General features: G+C 36.8%; 1 protein-coding gene across 2 annotated transcripts; it reads left to right on the forward strand.

Moving 5' to 3' along the window:
* Nucleotides 1-5,007: 5,007 nt before the first annotated feature.
* On the forward strand, nt 5,008-17,944 carry scel (sciellin). Of its 2 annotated transcripts, none has more exons than XM_055032025.1 (28): nt 5,008-5,168; nt 6,369-6,400; nt 7,722-7,818; nt 7,989-8,051; nt 8,163-8,234; nt 8,904-8,936; nt 9,117-9,140; nt 9,281-9,313; nt 9,590-9,658; nt 9,776-9,844; nt 10,241-10,303; nt 10,393-10,461; nt 10,554-10,610; nt 11,731-11,787; nt 12,223-12,285; nt 12,375-12,443; nt 12,548-12,592; nt 13,687-13,743; nt 13,906-13,962; nt 14,109-14,153; nt 14,240-14,296; nt 14,952-15,002; nt 15,087-15,125; nt 15,217-15,279; nt 15,373-15,447; nt 15,986-16,094; nt 16,849-16,951; nt 17,049-17,944. In XM_055032025.1, the coding sequence occupies exons 2-28, from the start codon at nt 6,382-6,384 to the stop codon at nt 17,063-17,065; spliced, it is 1,575 nt and encodes a 524-aa protein (XP_054888000.1). In that variant the 5' UTR covers nt 5,008-5,168; nt 6,369-6,381; the 3' UTR covers nt 17,066-17,944. The 2 variants fall into 2 exon arrangements, with proteins under 2 accessions (XP_054888000.1, XP_054888001.1); XM_055032026.1 differs by lacking the exon at nt 5,008-5,168 and adding an exon at nt 5,906-6,272.
* Nucleotides 17,945-18,264: the final 320 nt, after the last annotated feature.

The raw sequence follows: 18,264 nt of genomic DNA on the forward strand, positions 1-18,264 counted from the left end.
TCTTCGTCCAGATGTTGGGATCTTGGCTTCCAAATTAAATGCAGAGTGTGCTTTCTTGCAAAAAAGAGGACTTTGGACCACTGAGGAATGGGAGAGGACTTAATGTGGGACATTTGGGTGGAGTGACTACAGGGACATGGGAGAGGATTTAACACGGCAAAGTTCACCAAAATTTGACTTCTAAGCCTACCAGATGGCTAATTTTCTAATAGATCCCCTCATCCACCACCAGGGGGAATCGGGAGATGGGAGAGGATTTAATATTGGTCCAGTCCTGTTCCTCTTTAGCTCAGATGTCCGAAGTTATCTTTTGTTCAGGAGTGTCTCCATCTCAATGCAAGACTCCATCCGATGGAGTCTGTGTGTGGTAGCACTTGAGGCTCCAGCTCCAGGCCATGCCTTGTAAATCAACCCTAAATATTTATATTTGCTCAACTGTCCTATCAAAGCTGGTGTCATCTCTCTTGCTTTTGAAACATTTACCTCCAGCACATTTTCCTTCAGCTTAACTTTCCATTACTATTGGATACTCCTCATTTTTCAGCACTATCTGGTGGACAAATGTCAAATCAGCATCCCATGCTTCCACGATTGTTTAGGCCATAAAATGCCCAAAGCATAACATTTCTGTTTTTTTTACTGGTCTTATCAATATTCAGTTAATTTTATAAAAGTTTTAGGAAGTAGAAGTAGAAGGATTTGGGGCTTTTATTTGTCGTAATCCATAATCATCAAAATGTAGGGATACGTCTTGCAAAATAACTTATTGAAACATAAATTAACATAATACATGTCAAATGGAAAAATGTAAATAAAACTGCAACTTAAAACTGCATTAAAACCAACTTAGGAAAAAGATTTTCTCACCTCAAATAAAATATCCCTGCAAAATGATGACAAAGTGGGACATAAAATATGTGAGACACAGCATGTGAAAAAGCAAGGGTTCATATAAATTTGCATCATCAGATAGGTTTAACAAGGTTTGTTATCCGTATGGCCTTTAAAAATGAGGTTGGATTATGTTGAAACAGTTTTGGTTTTATATATCACACCATAAAATGTATTTATTGGTCAACAAGACAAATATTATGTGCTTGTATAGTTAACCTTTCCCTGGTGAAAAGTGTTAAACAGTGAGAATTTGATCTCAGACCTCTTACTGTACTTGCACAAGAGTTGTAGCCACCCTTTAATTTGATAAATATCCTGATAAAATCACTGCCCACCACTCAGGATGTAGTAATTTTTCTGTCTAAACATAAAGAAAATGTATTGTGTTGCTGGAATTCTTAGAAATACAGAACAGAGGTTCGGATTATACTCAGACTTTCTCTTGTCAAGGAGCAACAGAAGGAATGGTGCAGGAGGGGAACTGTGTTCGACAACATCAGCCAAAATGTCAGCAAAGGCCGAAACCCCCTGCGGTGCAGAGGTAGACGAGGACAGCAGGTGCATGAAGCAGACATTATCATGATGTACTACGTGCAATGTTTGCGATGTGCGACCATGTATTTAGCAAGAAATAAATCCTCCTGGACCTTTCTGTTCTCAGAGGGACGTCTCCTGCTAGCATACATTCACATTTGCTGAGGCAGGGAGAGGAACAGAGATGCCGCTTGTGTTGTTTTATTGGCTGCGAGGCATTGCATCGGCCCAATGACGAGGGGAGAAGTCCATCTATATTGTCTCTTTTCATAGCAACCCAGAAAGCCTTTAGTGGCTATCAGCATCAGTAGCAGCGTGTTAGAGATCAAGGAGCAGTCTCCTTGAGTTTTTAGAGACATGTGACAAAGAGAATCCCTGAAGAGTATTTTCCTGTCAATCCTTAAATAGAAGGAGTGATTTGCTTTTGTTTGTGCAATCTGAACACACATCCACATGAGGAGTCCAGAGATTTAACCCCTGGATGTATCGTTTCGCTCTTGTTCCATCAAGGAGGAAGAGGAAGATTATCTGGGCCAAGATAATGCCACAGACTCAACGGCACAGAAGAATATGGCAAATATGACAAAGGATTTACATGTTTTACACAGGTTTATAAACCAGGTCGGATGGAAAACCCAGAGCTTGCTACTTATTATAACAAAGAAAGACTGTTATATCAGTTTTGCAGTCTGCTGTTATCTTTATTTGTTCTCACGTTGCAAAATGCATTCTAGATCAAGAGCCCTCAATCAGCTGGCCAAGCAAACATTCTGTCAACGAAAGACATGTAAATAATTATTACAAACTGGGCACCAGCTACTCTTTTTAAATGTACATCAGTTATGTTCTCCATCATTTCTACATACATTAGGAACATGTCAAACACACTTTAAAACTTATTTCAAGCTTCTAACACTCATTTCATGACATTTGCGTGTCACGTTTAGGCTTAACATAAGTATGGAAATTGATAGGGCTGCAAAAAAAGCCACGCACTCAAATCCTCAGTCACAGCAGTCAGCCACATTACACTGAGATTTTGTCGCTTGAACTTTTAAAAGAACATTTGTACTCAAAACACCTGCATTGTGGCTGAGTTAAGAAAACGTTGCAGAATGTTATAAAACTTTGTTTGGCAAAGCTTTACAGCATTCTGTATTCTAAAGTTTTATGTACAACTTGCGAAAGGTAATTCGTTCTGATTTTGGCGGGGTCATATGTATGTTTGTGGCAGGATACATTCTTGTCAATCACATGAAAATCAAAGCAAAATCAAGATGGAGCATCCAATTCTTGTTTTTTAAAAATTCTTGAAGTTGTATGTTGTATAATAATTCCACCCTGAATTAAAGAATGGTTCAAATTTGTTGTTAAAGACCACAGTTCACATGATATTCATGTCCATACTGACTAGATGTAAACTTCTGACCAAACCAATAGGTGTGAATGTCGAACTGTCAGAATAAAATACACTTCAGAACAAAGCTGCTTCAGCAAGTGAAAACCACTCGAGATTTGTTCCTGTGAAAATAAGACTCTTCTAAAGCACATAGCGTTAGTTACAAAATATGATATTTAATACAGAGCTATATAAGCTACTATAAAGAGTCTGTGTTTATTTATTTTCAGAAACGTGGATGTATACCTTTGTGTTCAAGGATGCTGTTTGAGGTTGAGATATTCGCCAGTAGAGGGAGGTGTGGGGTATTCATTCGGAGGGAACCTGGACAGTGGAAATGGCATGCCAGAAATGAAAAGTTTTGTGTAGAAGTTGTTTGCTAAAAAATAAATAAATAAAAATCTCATTCTGTGTCAGAAAACATATTAAAAATACATTGTCAGACATTGTGATTTTACAAATATTTATTATTTCCATGTTGTAGCATTTAATATAATGTTCCAATGTATTTCTTCAAATAGAGAATTTAGCACATATCTTGAATGATCACAGATAATTTGACATAAACTGGGCCATCTCTTGCTTGACTGCAATTAAAATAAATATATGTATTCCATATGTTTTTAATGAGCTATTGTGATTCATTTAAACAAATAGCTGTTTAAATTACAAGTTTGGTATTTAAACTATTTAAAGTGTCACTTTTCTGAATATCGGTGAGTTATTGAGAGAAAAATCTGTTACCAATGAGTTGGATTAACATTCATTTAGTGTTCATTCTGAATTTTGCAATAGGTGTTGTCATCATTATGGGGTCCCAAGCAACTCAGGATCAATAATGACAAAGTAATCAATCAATGTTGCTGATGTTTGGGGATAGTTATAACAGGCAATGTAGAGTAAAAACACATGCGAAAGCCTACAAGTTGATCTTCATCAGAACGCTACTTTATAAAGCCTAAAATTCAAAAGAGCTTAGAAAAAAAAAGAAGTTTGTGTGGAGTTTTTCTTTCACAACTGGTCACCAATAATTGTCCAAAATTGACAAAAAAAAAAGGTTTCAACTGTCTTTGGACACTGCCCTCTATTGTTCTGTCATTCTGGACCCGTCTGCATTCCTTCTTCACTGTCATTGACCGGGAGGGGCTCACCTATTAGTGACATTCAGTCACACCCAAGCCAGGTATGAAAGTGACTGCGCACCTGTCATACCTCTGATCACCCAGAACACGGCACACCCAATGGCACATTTCTCGCTTGCTCAAAGTGTGATTTCTTTTCAGACTGATGTTGGCACCCCTGATTAGGAACCAGTCTGAAAATGTTCACCTCGTACTTGCATAGTGCATCATGTATCATGGAGGTAGATTTTGAACTTTTGGGTTCCCTGAGATCTGTTCTTCACTGTCTCAAATCTAAGTCAGATATTGTATTTGCTGGAACCAAGAAAGAAACTTTGTTAAAGTAATCAAGCCCTGCTCTGGCTGTATGCTTCAACCTGCTGTCTCTTTGTGTCCTTTCACTGCTTTTCTTCCATTCAGCTCAATCTGTCCACCCACTGGTTCAGATTAGCTTCCCTGCTGAAGAAAAGCATCCCCACAGCATGATGCAGCCACTACTTTAATTCATTATGGGGGTGACACGTTCAGGGGAGAAATTTGGCACTTTAACTTCACACGCTGTGTGTTTCGATGTAACCCACAAGGTTCACGTTTGGAGGAGAGCACGTTCATCTATGCGTGTTTACAGTGTTTAAACAGGACTTCTCATAGCTTTCTCTGTACCACTCTTTCTTGAAGGCCAGTTTTGTGGAGTTCCCAGCTAATTGTAACGAGCACTGTAGTACTTTAATCAGCACAGGTAAAGTACAAAGTCTCGTCTCAGGAATAACGCAGTAAAAGACCAACTCTGGCAAGACACTGGTGAGTAATCATGTTCCAGAATGGCCCACTGAGATCAATCTGCTCACTTTATGTCCACAAATTGTGATTGAAATGCTCCAGGGGTCAGGGTTCAGCCGAGCTGCTTCGTTCCAGACTGTGCTAGAAAGACAGCAACACCAAAGCTGAGGAGCAGGTATTTCAGCACAACTCCACCCAGTTCCTTTAAAGCTCAGGCTGCACGTAGAAACTGATAATTAAGAGGGAAATGATGACGATGGAGGAAGAGGAAAACTGTTTCTTTGAGTCCTCTGCTAGGCCACTCCCAAAGGGTGGCGTCCCCTTGAGGTTAAAAGCAGAAGAATGACAAAGGCGTGATTGTGTGTGATAGACAGGTGTTCAGGCCTGAGCGACAGTGAGGATTTTACCTTTAAAACCCAGGAACAGAGCTGTCTCCAGAGGTACGCATCAAGCTTTCTGTCATAACTTTTCCCTCAATGATTTTGTAATTTTATTCGTATTATTTATGTTGTTTTTAGTGATCACAGAAAAAGGTCTAATCCTCGAAACTTTAAAAGAAAAATACAATTTATTTTATTTAACATGATCGAAAGATAAACAATAATGCAAAGGAGCCTAACCTCAGTGTCAACTTGTAGTTTTACGGAACATGTTTGCTAAACAATTTTTAAAAAATTCTGGGACTCAGACACTTTTTTTATGGGGATAAAAATATAATAAAATTAGTTTTAAGAGCAAGAAATATACTTTTCCTTCGACTGATGACTTCAAGATGCTGAAAAAAAAATCTTTAAGTGAAAGCAGTTTTAGTTTATGTACCGCTCATTGAATGATTTGCCTTTTGGAGAATGAATCCTCGTCACTGGAAACAGACGTAATACTCTGAAACAATTCAGACGATGCACATAAAGTGATAGTTATTACTCTAACAGTTAAAACTATTCCTGCTGTGGCTGATACAGTGAAACAGCAAACCGTTTTCCTCCTGTACAGTGAAAGCACTGATTTAATCCTGCTGCTTCGTGTGATATTAATAGCAAAGGGATGAAATGAAGGACAATAAGCAAGAAATTCATGTTATTGAGCTGAGCTGCAGGATCATAGCTGCATCTCAATTTTTGTTTTCTATTGTAAAGAATTTTTTCTTCTTCAACTGTTTAGGATTCCCTCAAAAACACACAGATTTTAGAGAGCAGAAACCTCTTACAAAATACTGTTTCTGTCCTGCATGCCTGATAATAATTTCACTTGACCATGTCTGCCGTCTTATTCATTTAGTACTTTCTGGTATGTCACTGTATGCCCCTCTGTTTTGCTGACAATGGTGTGTTTGGAGAAGGAGTGTTGTGGAGGGTGGGTGTGTCTACATGTGGGCATAGATCAAGACAAACCAGTTTATGGCTTAATCACTGAGCCTGGACCGAAGGTGCAGCGACAAACCCAGCAGGGTCATCAATGGAAGCTGCTCACAAAACACTTTGAACCAGAGAAAATGACAAGCATGCAAACGCAAAGAATGAGTAATTTCAGATCAGAGTTCTCAGGTCGAGATTCAACATGCCGCCTCACATTTACATTCCTAGGCTGCAGTGCCACCTACCGTCCATTTAATGTGCTCTATTTTCCTCTGTCGTTTTCAGGTGAGAGGCCAAAATGAGCTACTACTCAACTTGTAAGTATTTACATTGTTATGAGTAACAACGGAATTGTTCAAACTGTTGCGTCACATTGCTGACAATATCTCGACAATCATATTCTATGTGAAATGTTTGCCCCTCGCACATTTCTGCTGTCCTTGCTTTTTTTTGCCACTCTGCTGTTTTTGATCATCAAACCAGTTTTAAAAGTAGACGAAGAAAACAAGGTTAAATACAAAACCCGGTTTTCAAATTGTGATGTTGTTTGCTAGGGGGACAATGCAGACACTGACCCCATGTATTTTGATATAGTACAAGTTATATGTATCAATAGAATACATGTGCATCTCTGCACTGCACTGAACCCCATTGAAAACCTCCTGGTTATTCCACCAAATATTGATTTCTGAACTCTTCCTGTGCTAAAATAATAATAATGTTGTTTCTAAATGAATATGTTTTCCTGGCATTATTAGAGGTGTGAAAGCAGTGCATCTTTTTTGTTATTTTGACCATTTCTCATTTTCTGCAACTGAATACAAACTTTTTGCTAGGAATTTCAGGGACACATTGTCAGTAATTCATAGAATAAAAGAGCAATGTTTATTTTACTCAAACATATACCTGAAAAAATTTAAAATCTGGGAAACTGATCAACTGATCAATAATTTGTTTTGTTTTTTCCCAGAGCAGTGTATATATATAAATAGTGTTCTGTATGATGTGTAAATATTGTTGCTTTGGTTTCAACAATGTATAACACTCATATAATTCAGTCATAGTTTAGAAGTTCATTGCACTGAATATTATACCTTTTTGCTTTACAACATGTTAATATTAACTGCTAAGGAAGTTAGCGTGAAGAAATGCCGCTCGTATCTTAGCAACAGTAGTGTCAAAACAGGTGAAAGGTGGGGCTCCTCTAGATTCCACTCCATGACTGTACTATTCCTAACCCCAAATATTTCCAAACAACTGTATCTGTTGACTTTGTAAACAACAGAACCTCAATTAAGCACTGCCAGCTGGCCTGCAGTGCTTAGCAACAAGTGGGGGACGGTCAGCATGACATCGTTTTGCTTGCTCTGGCATCTCATGAAAAAGACTTTCACCTGAAGAATGATTTATGGACATTTTTTCTGTGTGTGTTTTGAAACTGACATACTATGAAAGCAGTGCAGTGATACTTAATGAAAATGATGGTAAATAAAAAGAAAAAATGCAAGTGTGCACAAATTTTTCACTCTGTTTTGACTTTTTTTCACATGAACCTTTGAGTGGACATAAGAAGCATTTAAATATGCAGAACATGGGCTCCTGGATGATCATACATGTTTCTGTGTTGTTTGTTTGCAGCCAAGACCAAAGCGCTCGAGGACAACAAGAAGAAAACCTCTCTGCTGAAGGACAACAGCTGGATCCGAAAAAATGATGATGAGGACGAGCCCGTCGAGTAAGTATACAGATACTGAAGGCAAGACGGCTCACACCCTTTACGACTGGCTGGACAGACGAGAGTTACCTGTACCGAGCGCACCTTCAGACATACTTGCATTCCTTTTGTGAGTCACAGTGTTGACTCATGACTGCATGGATAAATGATTTATCTTTCCTCTCTCACAGCCAAGACCCAAACTTTGGTAAAAGTGTCTTGAGTCGAGTGAATAACACTGATACTACCGACAGGTAAGACAAACATAAACCTCCACAACCCAAAGTACTAAGTGAAATGGACTACATCTCTGTGTTATTTGTGTCATTAATAAGTGATGCATGTTGTCTTTATGTTTTAAACAGTAGCTCAGAACCCAAGCCAACAAAAACAACTAAAACAAGTTCACCCTCATCTGTTCAAGCTCTCACCAAGAGGTAATAGCATTTTAGTAGGCTGAAAGGTTTTGAAGATTAAAGGAGGGGGTATTGTGTAAAATCAACTTTTTGAGCTTTACAAAATTACATTATATTGTTGCAATGTCGGTCCCTCATCAGAAACATACCTTGAGTGTTGCTTTGATTTTTTTCATGCACGTTTGAGAAATCCTCGAATCTCCCATTGGCAGACATTCATTTGGCAAAACACCTGCTCTGACAAACCACTATCTATTTCCACAAACCTCCATCTTGGAGCTGCAGTCTCCAGCTGAGCCAATCAGCTCCTCCAGACTAGCGGCAGCAATGATTACAAACGCCTGGTGGAAGTGCGAGACTGCTGAGCTCGTTACATGAGCTACTTCTCAGTGTTATGCTCCCACAAATTGTTGTAAACATGATAACGAAGGGATATTGTGATGAGGTGTCAGAGGGAGGAGGAGCTTCTTAAAGAGACAAACGTCTAATTTCAAGGCATCAAATTGCAAAGTCTTGCAAAGACATAAAATTTGATATGTACACATTTTTTAAAATAAATGAAGGTAACATAGTTGTTTACTCGTGCTACAAAATTGCATCATGTGCTTGGCAAACATATAATATCACACCTATATCAATTCGTTAATAAACTACAACACGAGCCTTACCTTCTGAGTTCTCTCATTGCAGGTTCAGTGGAAGCACAGATGACCTGAAAACTATGTTAGTGCCATTATTATTCTTCTATCATTATTTTTTTTTCTGCTTATATTGTTATTTTATTAATAGTATAGTGGCAGTTGTAGCAGTGGTAAATACACAGTTCTACAGTATTTATATCATTACCTGATACATTTTTTCATATTAACCCATGACTAAAATAAGGTTTTCTTCTACTGTCAGGTCTCCATCTTACTACACAAAAAGGTACATTTTCATATCTGAGGTCATGTTATACATATATACACAATTTATAGTGCGTTTATGCATGTACACACTATATGCATATGATGTTTTATGTGGATATACAAATGCTTTTTGGTATAATCCACTTTCTGCTTCACTAGAACTTCCAGTGGGAAGACAGAAACATCCAGCACGTAAGCACCGCTCTTGTATTTCACAAAAATTGGGACATTGTATTACTGCAAAGATTATTTTATTTCAAGACTTTTTACACCTTTTTATTTTTATTTATTTATTTTTTACCAGGAGAGTCAATTATTGTGTAAAATGTTGTATCATGGAAATATAATCAAACAAGAAAGCATTTGATATTTAATTGCATATTTCTAATGTTATTGCAGGACGGCAGAACGTAAACATAGAAATGCAGTAACTATTTTATTTATTGCCTTTTTGTTTTCCCCTTTTAGCACTAAAACCACAACTGTGACCAAGGATGGGACAACTGAGACCACCACCACCACCACCCAAAGTGTCAAGTAGGGAATCAAATATAAATACTCTGAAACGTCATGATTTGTTTCATCATTATATTAGAGCTATTTTATAGTTGTTTTCTCTTTATCATAACTTTTTCCATTTTTGTCTCCTTACAGGAGTCCTGTGACAAAATCACCCACCAAAACTGAGACGTTCATGGAGCGCGTCAAATCCTCAAGCAAAGAGTAAGAATCAATCTAACTATAGACGTAAGAAATATACTGACTAGAGCAGATCTACAGTGTAATATGAGCTTTACATTTTGTTATTGGTTATTTATTCTTCTATTCTGATCTATTGTTTTAATTTATTTTGATTGAACTATTTTAGAAATCTCCTACCAGAAACTGTTAATTGTCAGAATTGCCATTTCTGTCTGTTTAAAAGCTGCAAATTGCCTCCTTGTCAAATTTGTTCTTCAAAGCACTAATTTAAAGTTTCTTAGTAACCACATTATACCATTAAAAACAGAGAAAATTTTAACAAACAGTTTTTTTAACATATCTTTTATATGCAATCTGTGTATATCAGATACTTTTGAAACTGAAAATGAAGGTCACTTGTCGTGTTCTTACATCTAGGTCACAGTACTCAAGCTACTCGCCTACCAAGACAACAAAACCAACTATTACCACCACTAAAGAGTAAGATTTAAACGTGTCAAATTTCCCTGGTATTATAACATATACTAATTTATATTAAAATATTTTACCTTTAATATTTTTCCACGCAGGGCAGATGATCAACTTTACGACTCACTGACCCCCGCACCTCTGAAGGTCGACACCCCAACTAAAGACAGGTGATATTTTCATTTACCAGGCCGAAAGTTACAACAAATGTGCTTTAATACACGGGAGTGTTTAAATTTATACCATTTTTTCTCCTTTATAGCAAAACAACTGTGACCACAACTGAGTCTGTGACAGTGAAAAGTAGCAGTGATGCGATGTAAGTTTAACGCCATACTTTAAGAGTGTCATCAAACTGCTGATGACAGTTAACCTGCAATAATTTCATGTGAGGTGCCTCAGAAAAATACAGCTCAATACATTGCAACGTGATACAAAACTACAGAATAAAATGCAATGTTTTGCAACGTAATAGGTGCTATGCAATTCCAAACAATGTCAGGATATACAACATTATGTGATGCAGTGCAATGCAATATAATACGTTTCATTACGATGTGATACAATAAGATCAAATAAATTATGATAAGATGTACAACACAATGTGATCCTAAACAATCTGATGTAATTTGATAATATTCCCTATGATATAACAGATGACGCAATGCAATACTCTGCAGTATGACAGTACTTTGTACAATATTATATTGTACTATAGTGTGTTGTGTTGTATTGTATTGTATTATGTTATAATATATTACATTATCTTATAGTATAAGAAATGCACATAAAAAGTCACAGCATATGATTAAGTGATTATGGCAGGCGATTGATTCTATTTGTCTTCATTTCAAGTCCAAGCTAAACAAAAAACAACCAAGGTGAAATGTTTGCACAAAAATCCAAATGCAAACTAGCAAATATATTTTTCACATATTTACTGCATCTCTAGTTAAAATTCCCTCTGATTAGACCTTATATAATGCATTTTTCATCTGTTGAAAAAAAAAGTAGACTTATTGGATGCTCAGCTGGTCTGTAGGTGTGTGAACAGTGGATGTGTGAGGGTTGTGTTGGTGACTTGCTCAGTGTGGTACTGATCTGTACAGCCACATAGCCAGCATCATAACTAATGGGCACATTGGGACATTTTTATAATATTGAATATTGAAGAAAGACTGTTTGGCAATGAATCGTTTCAGAGAGTTACTTCAGTTTTTAAAGCTTTTAAGGTTCAGAGGCTTAAACATTCTTTAAATATGCATTTTTAATGCAAATGTGTATGAAATGTGATGTGAATCTGTTGCCGCATTGGAAGCTGTTTTGCAAAAATGTGAAATCATCCTCTTCATGTTTCTGTTGCATAGATAGATAAAAACCAACAGCAGTGTGGTACACTACCGGTAAATTAATTATCTTATATTTATCCTTTCTTGCAGTGCTGAGGACAAACTCTATGACACACTGATTCCCAGTGCTATCAAGAATGAAGAGAGGTAGCAGGATTTTCTCTATTGTGCATTTCAACTCTTGAATACAAGTTGCTGAAATCCCAGTAATGCCATGATAATGTGAGACATTCATCTGGCCAATTACTGGAATATTTGGTAACTTTTTATTTGACGGGTTGTGAATAGGACTGTAATGACACTGTCTTAAACATGACACGACACCTGTCATGAACCTGCGTAAGTCTTCATAAATATTTACTACTGTTGTCATACCAAATGTGATAAAGTAACATTCGGTAAATCGTGACACTTTTAATACAAAGTCGACATTATTCAAAATGTCTTTGTTATGACGACCAGACATTAACCTAGGAATCATGATCTGACATAAATTTGTTTTAAACATATTACTGACTAAACTTTAAAAATTATGTAGCTTTATGTTATTAAAGCTATCACTTGTCGTGTTCTCACATCTAGGTCACAGTATTCAAGCTACTCGCCTACCAAGACAACAAAACCGACTATTACCACCACTAAAGAGTAAGATTTAAACATATTAAATTTCCCTGATGTTATAGTATATACTAATTTATATTAAAATGTTTTACCTTTAATATTTTTCCACGCAGGGCAGACAATCAACTTTACGACTCACTGACCCCCGCACCTCTGAAGGACAACGCCCCAACTAAAGACAGGTGATATTTTCATTTACCAGGCCGAAAGTTACAACAAATGTGCTTTGATACACGGGAGTGTTTGAATTTACTCTCATCATGATGTATTTTCTTCTCCTTTATAGCAAAACAACTCAGCCTCGGACAGTGAAAAGTAGCAGTGATGCGATGTAAGTTTAACCCCATACTTTAAAGTGTCATCAAACCACTGTAATAATTTCATGTGAGGTGCCTCAGAAAAATACGGCGATATGGCTCAATACACTGCAATGTGATACAAAACTACAGAATAAAATGCAATGTTTTGCAACGTAATAGGTGCTATGCAATTCTAGACAATATGTTAGGATATACAACATTCTGTGATGCAGTGCAATGCAATATAATACGATACATCACAATGTGATACAATAAGATCTAAAGAATTGTGATCAGATGTACAACACAATGTGATCCGAAACAATCTGATGTAATATGAAATATGAAAATATTTCTGAACAGATGATGCAATGCAATACTCTGCAGTATGGCAGTACTCTGTACAATATTATGTGATCTGACCAGTATCACATCACATAATGTCTGAAATGTTACAGTACAATGAAATGCAATACAATATTATATTATATTATATTATATTATATTATATTATATTATATTATATTATATTTTATATTATATTATATTATATTATAGTATATTATTTTATATTATATTATATTATATTATATTATATTATATTATATTATATTATATTATATTATATTATATTATATTATATTATATTATGTAGCTTTGTATTGCATTATGTTGTATTGAAAAAAAAAGTAGACTTATTGGATGCTCAGCTGGTCTGTAGGTGTGTGAACAGTGGATGTGTGAGGGTTGTGTTGGTGACTTGCTCAGTGTGGTACTGATCTGTACAGCCACATAGCCAGCATCATAACTAATGGGCACATTGGGACATTTTTATAATGCAGACATGGATTTTGAATATTGAAGAAAGTTTGGCAATGAATTGTTTCAGAGAGTTATTTCAGTTTTTAAAGCTTTTAAGGTTCAGAGGCTTAAACATTCTTTAAATATGCATTTTTAATGCAAATGTGTATGAAATGTGATGTGAATTTGTTGCCACATTGGAAGCTGTTTTGCAAAAATGCAAAATCGTCCTCTTCATATTTCTGTTGCATAGATAGATAAAAACCAACAGCAGTGTGGTACACTACTGGTAAATTAATTATTTTATATTTATCCTTTCTTGCAGTGCTGAGGACAAACTCTATGACACACTGATTCCCAGTGCTATCAAGAATGAAGAGAGGTAGCAGGATTTTCTCTATTGCGCATTTCAGCTTTCTTGAATACAAGTTGCTGAAATCCCAGTAATGCCATGATAATGTGAAACATTCATCTGACCAATTACTGCATTATGTTGTATTGAAAAAAAAAATGTAGGCTAATTGGAATATTTTTTCAATTACAGCAAAAAACCAACTGTGTCCAGCAGTGAGACTGTGACAGTGAAGAGCTCCAACACTGTGTGAGTTAAATTGAATCAAAAAGTGTATTTATATATCAAAACTGAATATACTGCATGTAATATAACTATTAATAGCAATATTAATAAGTGTTTGTTATGCCAGGAAGTCTATTTAAATGTTGTTGTTTTCTCATTTTAATTTCTAGAGATGACACCAAAACACCAGCAGTCACAGTAAAGTCCCCCTCAACGTAAGTTGAGACCTGTCCTCCATTTTTATGTAGCACGCCATCACATCGTCTGAATTACAGCTGTGGTGATGTCATTGTTTTAACAGGCCCAAGGATAAGCTCTATGACACCCTCCCGCCTAAAGCCATCACATCTCCTGTCAGGTGAGATGTTTCAGTCAATAAATGAATAAAACAGTAGACTTATATCCATCCTCTAAACAGTTCAAGCAAAACGAAGAGGGGAATTATCATAGTAAACACCAAAACTTTGTGCCGTTGTTCACAAATGTTGTCAAAAGAAGAAAAAAAAAACTCACTGAAGCTTTCACTTTAAACTGACATCAGTTTATGTTTGTGGGGAAACTATTTACTGATTAGGAAGGTTCTTGAAGTAAAATGGTTTCTATTAAGGGGCATTCAGGTAGGGGTTGACGACAACGCAGGTCTTATGTTTTAAAACATTGGCTTATTTTTCTTTTCCCCCATAATTATTCACTATTTGTGTTGTTTTACTACATAAACCAAAGTTTGTGGTTGTAAAGTGACAAAATCTAAAACTGAGATGTGAATATTTTTGCCCAACAAACTTATTTCTGAATTGGCTTTTTTCTAACCTTTGAAAAAAATCCTTTCAGAGGACTGTGTGGGTTTAAAAAAAAAAAAAAACTTTTCCGGTAGTGTAAAACATTTTAGCAAGATATTTTTTTTTATCAATGCACAAGTTTCCTTTGTTGTACTAGTAAAATTAAAATTAAAAAATAGTTTTTACTGCATCCAAATAATGTCTTAACTCATTATTTATTTATTTGATGAACAGCTACAACTCAAACACTGATGATACTCCCTACACTCCCACCAGCTCATACAAGTAAGTATCTAAAGTTAACTACTGCAATAAACTATACATCTGGTGTTATCTTTAATCCTTTCTCTGTTTGCACAAACACAATAGTGACTATAAAACCTACTCCTACTCCAGACCAGACTCCAGGTGGGTGGCAGAGGAAGTGAACAACAATCGTTCGGTGAAGAATAAGTGCAACAGAAATGTAAACTGTGCCTCTGGTTCTGTCTTCTTGCAGCTATGAGTATAGCAGCCTCAACAGCCCCTCTCTCTACAGCTCCTCATCGTACAAGAGCAGCAGGTATGAAATGATCTCAACCGATGCTTGATAGGAATTGGGTGCAAGCCATAAGGTTAACGGCAAAAACACTCTTTTGTGTTGTGTCTCTCGCAGCTTGTCAGATGACATTCTGTCAGATCCGATCTACTCCAAGTCTTCCACGAAGAGTGTTTATCAGTCCCCTGACAGGTCAGAAAAGAACACCGCCAGCATCTCTTGATGATGAAATATGCAGCACAAAGAAACTGCAAAATGCTAAATGCCAAAGTCAGCAGTGAATATGTGTACCACCAACATGCTGACGTAAATCGTCGCTACAGTTGCTTAGCACATGACATGAATTTTCAAGCCTGAGAAAAATCTTTGAGTTTGAGCCAGACAAGGGCGGCATTAAATAAACCGTGACCTGTTAGCTGCAGCATTGCTAGGCAAGCCGAGGGCAATGCTTAAAGCCGCCCATCCAACAATTGTTTGAGGCGAAGAGAGTGTCCACCAAAGTAGCGTTTCACCATTTTGCCAGGTTCAAAATGTCTTCCTGCAAAATTGTTGCTGTTGGCTTGCAAGACTTTCACTAACAATGAGATTATCGCAAAGGAGTGAGTTTCAAGGTTTCATGGAGGGTCGAGGTCAAGGATAGGTGACCTGAGGAGACGTGCTGATGGACTTTTCACAAAGTTAAAGTTAAACTAGCATGTTTTAAAAGGCAATGGTGTTTTGTTTGAAACAGGCCTGTGCTGGAGAAGGACCTGTGCACCACCTGCCGAAAGCCCTTCACCGGAGACGCCAAGATGGTCCTGGACGACATGAAGATCAACTGCCACGTCACCTGCTTCAAAGTGAGACCTTCAGTTTCGAGATGCAACTTTTATTCATCAACTTGAATGCTTTGTGACAGATCAACACGGAATGGAGCATAACCGAGGATTTTCACATTTAAAAAAAAAAAACCTGATCAGAAAACAGTTGCGTTCCAGTTTTATTCAACCCCCTTCCTTCTGGTACCCCTCAATAAATTGCAATCCAGATGGCTCTTTGTTATTATATAGAGTCCAATTACTCTTCAAAGAGAGTATTAAGTGAAGCTCAGGATAATTCTTGACTAATTTTTGCAACAGGTCATGTTAGGAAAAGCAGCTTAAATGTGGAATGAGATACTGCGGTTAGATGAGAACGACCCTGAACGCATCATCCATAACAAAGAGTTGAAACTTTTTCCTCCCGTTTCATACTTTTTTCTTATGTATTATACTTGACGTTTGTGGCTGTGATGTGACAAAATGTTTAAAAACGTGAGGGTCATTACTGCTTTTGCAAGTCTGTGTCAATACTGGGTATCGATGGGTTTGCAAGCAGCACAGAGAGGCTGCACAAAAATCCACAACACTCCCTGTCAATACATGTAAAATATGTGAAATACATCACAGAAGTCCTCCTCTGGCCTTTTCCCCTCGGCGCAGCTTTGAAATCCTTACATAAATGTGCTTAGTGACATTTATCCAGAAGACGTCAGACATTAACAGTCATCAGCCGGGCTGCTGTGTGCTAAGCATGATTATCCGTCTTCATTTAAGCGTCTGTTTGTTTTGGCAGTGTGACGTCTGCAACGGCTCTCTGGGCTACATGAAAGCTGGGGACAGCATGTGGATCTACAAGCGCAAGGTGCACTGCGAAAACTGCTTCGAGAGCACCAGAGGTAAATGAACGATCTCGTTGCTGGATCTTTGTTGTTGTTGTTGTTCGACTCTGCAATCAATACATGTGAATGAACACAATTCCTTTCCTCCTGACAGAAAAATGGCGCCGCTGAGCCTCCTCAAAGATTACTGCATTCTGATGGTGTGGGTGACGAGGGTCATACTGAGATGTCTTTAAGTGGGTGCTTTGAACAAAATAAATCGCAGTTACATAACGTAAAAATCATTGTCATGTGACTCTACAGGCCACACATGGCATAAAATCTACTAATATGTCCGTATTATAATCCTGCTGTCTCTACATCTACATTGTACATCTCTTTCTATAGTTTCTTTAATGTGTCACTTCTCGGAGGACTCTTGTGAGTAACACGACAGGATATTCTACAATATTGAGGGCCGGGGTTTTATTCTTCGTGCAATAAGGGCAAATAAACAAACTACTTTATTTACATTTTTTCTTGAACGTCCCTGTTCTTTAGGTCTATGTTTACTGCTAAATTATTATGTGATAATACAGAACAAAACAAGATAATAAAGAAAGGCTTGTACTTAAATAAAATTTTAAAATACTGACGACTTTGTTTGTTTTTTTGTTGTTTTTTTTTTAAACCGGATGCTAAAATCTAAAGTAAAAGGTCAGGCTGTCTTTATTGTTAGAGGGGAATTTAAGAATACCTGTTTGCAATTCTCTATACGAGCGTGTCTTTGTCTTTGTGGAACCTACAACTGAGCAAATAAAGTTAATGCTCAGTTAATATATGTTAAATATATTTTTCAAATTATTAAAGCACTTTGCAATGTTCTTTTTGTGTTTTTCAACTGCAATGGAATATAAATACGTGGCGGAAGAGCAAACGGCATTTGATCAGCACTGTGTCTACTATAAATTGAAAGACAGCCCTAAATAAAGCCGCAACACTTGGTCTGTACGTAAAATACACGGAGTGCATTTTTCAATAACTTTGTCAATAAACGGAATTCAAAATCAACTTGCTATTATGTCTTTGCTGGGTATTTACCCAATTCCTTGGGAGAGTTGATCCAAGACATGAGCAAACCAAGTAGGGGGCCAAAAGTTCATCAGACTAAAGATGTCAAAACATGAATTTTGTCCATAAGGCTAAAAAGACCAAATGGTTCAAGATGATAAAAATACACATTTTATTAAGTGTTTAAATATCAGATTTGTTTTATTTTTTATAATACAACAGAAGGAAAGTTTGCATTAGTTAAGTTGTGCATCATGACAGGTCATTAGGCGTCAATGTATATATTGTATATAGCTGCACATTAGTCAGTAAAGATGACA

This window comes from Poeciliopsis prolifica, unplaced genomic scaffold (assembly GCF_027474105.1).
Source record: "Poeciliopsis prolifica strain line A6 unplaced genomic scaffold, Auburn_PproV2 SCAFFOLD007, whole genome shotgun sequence".
Taxonomy (NCBI): Eukaryota; Metazoa; Chordata; class Actinopteri; order Cyprinodontiformes; family Poeciliidae; genus Poeciliopsis; species Poeciliopsis prolifica.